The 6,677-nt window shown below is 64.8% G+C and overlaps 1 protein-coding gene across 1 annotated transcript; it reads right to left on the bottom strand.

Moving 5' to 3' along the window:
• Positions 1–3,385: 3,385 nt before the first annotated feature.
• Positions 3,386–5,190, bottom strand: TLX3 (T cell leukemia homeobox 3). The gene is made up of 3 exons (XM_062502258.1): positions 4,758–5,190; positions 4,132–4,375; positions 3,386–3,596 (listed from the first exon to the last, which is right to left on the bottom strand). The coding sequence occupies exons 1-3, from the start codon at positions 5,188–5,190 to the stop codon at positions 3,386–3,388; spliced, it is 888 nt and encodes a 295-aa protein (XP_062358242.1).
• Between the last annotated feature and the right edge of the window lie 1,487 nt (positions 5,191–6,677).

Genomic DNA, 6,677 nt, shown 5'->3' with positions numbered 1-6,677 from the left:
CCCCCTGAAACAGCCATGCTGCAGTACAGCTGCAGGAGCTGCTGCTGCCCTCACCCTCCTGCACATCACTGATCTCCTCCTCAGCTGGCTGGAGTGCTTTAAGGAGTCTCCCACGGAGGTACAGGAGCATTTAGTGGTGAGTAGGAGGGTGAGAGATAAACCATGCTCCCCCTGTGCTCTCCCACAGCTAGTCAGGGCCTGTGCTACCAGAAGGGTGTTTCAGAAATTAGGAAGCCAAAAAGCTTCCCATACACAAAAGCTCGACTTCAGCTGCCCGCCCCACAGCCCAATTGCCGAATCTGGACAACACAGTCAGCAGGGTCAGGACAAGAGCCAGCCCAACCCCAAAAATGTCATCTCCTGCACCAGGCACCCACAGCCTCCACAGTTACAATTCCTGGGATGCAAAGATTCAAGCTGGCAGGGTCTAAAGCCCATGCAGGTCCCTTCAGGCGTCTCCTCTGTTGTCAGAGCTTCAGAGAGACACAGCAGGGACCATTAGACAATCCTGTCACACCTGAACCAGGCCGGCAGGGAACACTGCTCTCATCCACAGGGACAAATACCCTGTGTTTGTTCTAAGCGGTGTTTCCCTGCGGCTCCCGTAAACACCGGATTAACTGGGCAGAGTAATTGGAGGTAACCCCCGCGTGTCCCCTTCAGCACAGTCGGAGCCCCTGCGCCGCCCACGCGCTCTTGTCGTACAAGACACGGGTGCGGGAGGCAGCCTGTGTCCCTCGTCCCTAGCGCAGCTCAGAACACACATCGCCACAGCTCCTTGGGAACAAAGACATCAGCCGCAGACACCAGGGCAGTTCGCGGGACATAAATCCCGCTCTTCCATGACTACTCAGATGGTTGAAATGCAAGTTTCGTTGCGGTTTATGAAACCCTTTGACAAATTGGGGTGCCCTGAGGCTCAATCCCGCTGTCTGTGGCACAGCCCACGGGCAGCAGTGGCGAGAGCACGCCCGGGGCTGTCCCTGGCGAGCTCGGACCCGCTTGGCACTGCCGTTCATTACAGGGCTGGGAACACTCGTGGCTTTGCCAAAGCAGGATCCTCGCCCGTTACGAAGCCGGCTCCTGCAGAAGGCAGCAGCGTTTTGCTCTCTGCAAATACATACTGCTCCCGGGCTTACAGCAATCTGGGAAAAACTGCAGGGAAATCGGGAACGCAGAGGCTTGTAGTTATGGGGTGTTCGAACAGTTAAAGAACAACGATGTGCTGAAGAAAACGCACTTCATAGATGTTCGACGGTGTAGTTAGAACGCAACATCAATACACGCGTGAATATGTGTTCCATGAATTCCATCCCCATTCAGACCCGAATTCTTCCCCGCTTTCACTGGCGCTAGTGGTTTCTCGGGGCCGTTCTGTGCACGGTACCGGGGGCTCTCTCCCTCTCTGCCCCGCACTATGTGCCGATGCGGAGGGGAAGGCGGAGGGCCGGCAGCGCGGCGAAGGGCGCTGGGATAACGAAAGCTCCGGGCAGGGCCCGCCGGGGGCTGGGACGCAGCACTGGAGGGGAGCTGGTGGGGACAGAGGACCGGAGTGCGGCGATCCCTCGCACTCTGTCACCCGGTATAGATTTCCCCGTTGTTTTTCCTTCCTTCCTTCCTTCCTTCCTTCCTGGCCACAGACCTCCCCTCGATCGGTGTTTCATCTTAGGCTGCATATTCTGGCTGGTGAACGGCACCCGCCGGGCCCGGCACCATCACCCCTGGATGTGACTGTGACTGGATTTGGCCCTGCCGTGGGACCTCCACTGCCTGCCCCCGACAAACCAAACCGACTGGAGCCCGTGCCCTGGTACCGCTGAGGAAAAAAAGCAGTTATGGAATTTTTTTCTCCATCCCTCGCCCTGCGTGGCTGCCTGGCGCTGAACTGCCCGGAGCCGGGGCCGGGGCCGGCGAACCCAGGAACGGCGTTAGATTCCTGCAGCCTCCCGGTGACCGGGGCCGGGTTGTGGCAGAGCCCCCGTCCCGGGAAAGCGGCCACAGCAGCGCCGACTCCTGCCCATGGCCGGGGGAAAGCCGCCTGGCCGTGACTGCTTTCTGAAACAATGTCAGTTTTGCAGCTTCCCCCCTTGTTGGAGGCCGGGGCACCGGGGCCCGAGAACTACGGGAGGTTGTTCTTAAAAATCCCCCTGTACAACAGAAGTGGGGCCGAGCAGTGGTGGGCGCAGAGAAGGCAGCAACGAGAAAACAGCCGGGCTCCACCGGCGGAACCGCCGGGCTGGCGGGGCGAAATTACCGGGGACCGGCGGGGAGAAATTACCAGGGATCGGCGTGGCCTGCACCAGCACCTGCTCCGGAGGGCGACGGCCCCGCACTCCTCCCGCCCGGCCGCCCCTCTCTCCTCTGCCGATCGTGTCCCAGAGCCGGGGTCGCTCCTGGCCGCTTCCCCCCACAGCGGCGGAGAGAGCGGCAGCTCCGCGCAAACCGCACTGGCCCCGCCGTCGCAGCCCCGCTCAGAGCCCGCCCGCCATCCCGGAGCCCTCCCCGATCCTCTGCCTCCCCATTTCGGCTTCTCTCCTCCGTGCCAGCCGATCCTTCCCGCCCGGCCCGGCCCGGCCCGGCCCGGCTCTCCCCCGCGAGGCGGCAGGCAGGGAGAGGAGAGACGTTTGTAAAGAAAACGTTTATTTACACATCTCGGCAAGTACAAAGTATTATACATGGTCTGTGTCAACCCCAACTCCTCTTTATTATGAAACATAAGGCGCTTTCTCGAGAGCCGGTGGCGCAGGGAGCGAGCGCAATTTTGGGGCGCTAAAGCTCATCGGCTGGGAAGGTGAGGACAGAACGGCGTGTGGTGCCTGGAAGGAGCCCTTATTACTACGGTGAATAAATTACAGCTGACATTAACTTCACCTGGGACAGATGGGAGCTACCGCTTTTCAGTTTAATAAGGTTTCCGAAGCTAATGAGTCATCACCGGCTCCACCGAGTCCCCTCCGCTAAGTGATAGGGAGGTATTTTTTTTTCTTTACACTATCCTCAGAACAGGAAAAAAAATAGCCTTTTGTTCCAAAGCCAACACAAAATACCTGTGTTCAGATTTCGATATAAATAATCGAGGTTTTATATAATTCCATATTAATAGTGCCCAAAATCTCGATGCATAAATAAATTAAAGTATTAACACTTCTTACAAAAAGTGACATATTTCCTTTCCTAGTGGAACATCGACACAAATATACAAGCGGCTCCGCTCCGCGCCGGCCTCGGGGAAGCGGCTCCGGGCCCGGCTCCGGTTGGAGCCGACGCCGGTGTCAGCCCCGCTGGCGCCGCTCGTCGCCCCGTCGGGGGAGCCGCGGCCCCGGGGCGGGGGGAGCCGCCGGCCGCGCTCCGCGGGCCAGTCCGCTGCGTGCCCCGGCTGCCGGGCTCAGACCAGGGAGGTGACCGGGGGGATCTTGGCGCTCTCCTCCTCCCAGGGCTGCAGGTTCTGCAGCGCGAACAGCGACGAGTTGTGCAGGCACAGCGGGTCGGGCTGGATCGACTCGTTCAGCGACTTCTGGAAGGCGTCGTGCTGCAGCTGCAGCATCAGCCGGCTCGCCTGCTGCCGCTCGGCCTCCCGCTCCTCCGCCGTCTGCCGCCTGCCGGGGGACACGCTCAGCCCGAGCCCGACACGGCCCGCGGGAAGCAGGCAGGGCTGGGCGGCCGGCGCGTCCTTCCGGGGCAGGGCACCGCCGCAGCCTGACCGCCAGCCGAGGGAACGAGCGGCGGGGAGAGCCTGGAAACCCGCCGTCCCCCAGTAATCCCTTTCCAAATATTCCCCCCTTTTCTCCCAACATATCCCTGATTTTTTTTTTTTTTTTTTGTTTCTTGGGGTTTTCTTTCCAAATTATTTCCCCGTTTCCTTAAATAATTCCCCGTTATTTCCTGACAATCCCTCGTTTTTACGAATAATCCCCCATTTTCCGAATGGGGGACTATTATAAAAGAAATATATAAAGATAATATCAATAATAATAATCCCAGTGCAATAATAAAAATTCAGCCCCAACGGTTTGCCTGCGGGGAGCTCGCAAGGGGGGCGATCCCGGCCGGAGCGGGACTCGCGAGGCGGCGGGCGGGGGACGCCGCCGGGGCGGCGGCAGGACGGGGCGGCTCCGGGGGCACGGGACTCACCGCCACTTGGTGCGCCGGTTCTGGAACCAGGTCTTCACCTGGGCGTCCGTCATCTTCAGGGACTTGGCGAGGGCAGCGCGCTCGGCCGAGGCCAGGTACTTCTGCCGATGGAAGCGCTTCTCCAGCTCGCAGATCTGCACCCGGGAGAAGGACGTCCGCGGTTTCTTGCGCTTCGGCGGAGTTCGGTTCTGGTAGGGATGCCCGATCCGCCGCGTCACCGTGAAGGGCGTCAGCGCCGCCGCCGCTGCCCGGGGGGGAAGCACAGGGGTCAGCGCCGCGCCCGGACGGTGCCGGCCGCCACCCCGGGGCCGCCGCTCTTCCCGCCGGCCGCCCGCGCCCCGCCGGCCCCGGAGGGACCGCGGCTCCCCGGGGTCCCGCTTCCACCTCTCGTCGAAGAGCTGCGGAGACGAGCGGGGCCCGGCCGCCCCCCGGGGCGCCCCGCGCTATCCACGCCGTGAGGAGAGCGATTTTTCGGCTCGCTGCGAGCGCGGGGGAGGGAAGCATCCGACGGCCGCCTTCGCTTTTATTCTTATTCGCATTACCGTTATTATTTCGTTTTATATTTTTTATCGGCCCTTCCGTTCGTTGTCGGGAGCCGGCTCGCCCGCTCCGCCCCGGCGCCTTACCTGTGAACCTGTCCTTGACGAAGCGCCTGCTGCTCTCCATCCAGGGGAAGTTGAGGCTGCCCAGGCTGGGCACGGCGGGCATGGCCGGGATGGCGCTGGAGATGGGCGGCGGCACGGCCCCGGGGATAGGCCTGTGCGCCGGCACCCGGATCACGCCGGCCGGGGCCAGGCTGAGGTTCACACTGTACGATCCCGAGTCCTCGAAGGGCGCGGCGATGGCCGGGAAGGGGGCCGGCAGGGCCGTGTAGGGCGCGCCGCCGCGGCCGCCGGGGCCGCCCAGGAAGGTCGCTGCGCCGTCGGGGCCCCGGGGGGGCGGCGGGGGAGCGCTGTCCTGCTCGGGGCCGTTGAGGATCTGGTCGATGCCGAAGCTGATGGGCTCGTGCTGGTGCTGGCCCTGCGCCGGCCCCGGCGGGTCCATCCTCGGCGGGTCCATCCTCCGCCGCCGCCGCCCTCGCGCCGCTGTGCAGGCGCCGCCGCTCGCGCTGCGCTCGCGGCCCGGCCGGACCCGCCGCCGACACCAAACTTTGCGGAGCGCGCGCGCGCCGCCCCGTCACCGCCCGGGGGCCGCCGCGCGCCCAGCGCCGCGTGCGCCCCCGCCGCCGCCATTGGCCGCTGCCGCCCGCCCTCCGCGCGCCCATTGGCTGCCGCCGGCCCGCACCGGCTCGCGCCCGGGCGCGGGGGCCGCCGCCGCCGCGGTGACATCACAGGGGCGCGCGAACAATGGCCCCGCGCGGGCCGGGGGCGGGGCCGAGGCCGCACGTCGGGGGCGCCGCTCCCCCCCCCCCCCATCCCCGGCCCCGGTCCGCACTGCCCGGTGTCCCCGGCACCGCCCCGCCACGGGCCCCGACGGCCCGAGGCCACCCTGCCAGGCGGGACTCGGTTCCCGCAGCCCGCGGATGCCCAGGCCCCCGCCCCGACGGCAGCGCGGAGCGGCGGACCCGGACCGTGCCCGGGGCCGGGCTGGGGGGCGGCCGGGGTCCTCCGGGGCCAGATTCCGTTTGGGTTTAATTGGCAGAGCCCGGCGCGGCTGCCGAGCGCGCTGGCAGCCGGTCCCTGACGGCCGAACGGGACTCACGGCGTTAACAATTAAATAACGCTCAGCGCATTTACTTAGTTCCCTCTTATAAAGGGAAATGAAAACAGGGAATAGAATTTCCCTGTTAATAGAATGTAATGGCATTTGATCAGCACCTGGCAGGGCGAGCCCGGGATGCCGGAGCGGTGACAGGGAGGACTTGATTAGTTTTTAAACCGTACTATTCAATTACCGCGACGCTCCCAATCGTTTCGCCGGCAGCGGCAGCGATCGGGACGGACCTGCCGGGCACAGGCGCTGAGCTCGGAGCCCGCCCGGCGGCACCTGCGGGCCCCGCTCCGTTTGGCTCTGCTCCCGCGGTGGCCCCGTGGCCGAAGCGGGGCCCGCTGTGCCTTTTTTTGGGACCCTCTCCCGTGCTCCGCACGGGTTGCGGGGTCGGAGCGGTCTCCGGCCCGACGGGCTCCGACAGCGAAGCCGCCGCCCGGAGTTGCCGGCGCTGGCGCGTCCCGGCCCGCGGCCGTCAGGAGGGTTTCCCCGGCTCACGGCACCGAGGGACGGACCCCCCCCGCCTTGACCGGCGCTCCTTAACGCGGCCAGTGAACGCCCACCCCCGGGGGGACCGCCCGGTGCACCCCCGGCTCCGGACGGCCCTAATCGGATTGTCCCCGCTCGGTGCGGAGCCGCGGCAGCCGCCGCTCCCCGGAGCGGAGCTAATCCGATTGAGGCGACCCCGCAAGCTGGTGCGGGACCGCGCAACCCCGCCGCAGCGGCCGCGGGCGCAGCGCCCTCGGGGCCCCCCACCGGACGGCTCGGCGGGGCGGGGGCAGAAAGCAAAAAGGGGGGGGGGGGAATGAAAAAAAAAGGGAAAAAAAAAAAAAGGAGGG

The sequence above is a fragment of the Cinclus cinclus genome, chromosome 14 (assembly GCF_963662255.1).
Source record: "Cinclus cinclus chromosome 14, bCinCin1.1, whole genome shotgun sequence".
In the NCBI taxonomy this organism is placed as follows: Eukaryota; Metazoa; Chordata; class Aves; order Passeriformes; family Cinclidae; genus Cinclus; species Cinclus cinclus.
Note: the sequence above shows the minus strand (reverse complement) of the source record. Positions and strands in the feature narration are given on the sequence as shown.

Bases quoted from the DNA above. Each gene is read 5' to 3' on its own strand.
- TLX3 (XM_062502258.1), bottom strand. From the start codon at position 5,190: ATGGACCCGCCGAGGATGGACCCGCCGGGGCCGGCGCAGGGCCAGCAC. The intron at 4,376-4,757 runs GTAAGGCGCCGG...CCCCCCGGGCAG, and splicing joins CGTCAAGGACAGGTTCACAG to CGGCGGCGGCGCTGACGCCC. The intron at 3,597-4,131 runs GTGAGTCCCGTG...GTCCCCCGGCAG, and splicing joins AACCGGCGCACCAAGTGGCG to GCGGCAGACGGCGGAGGAGC.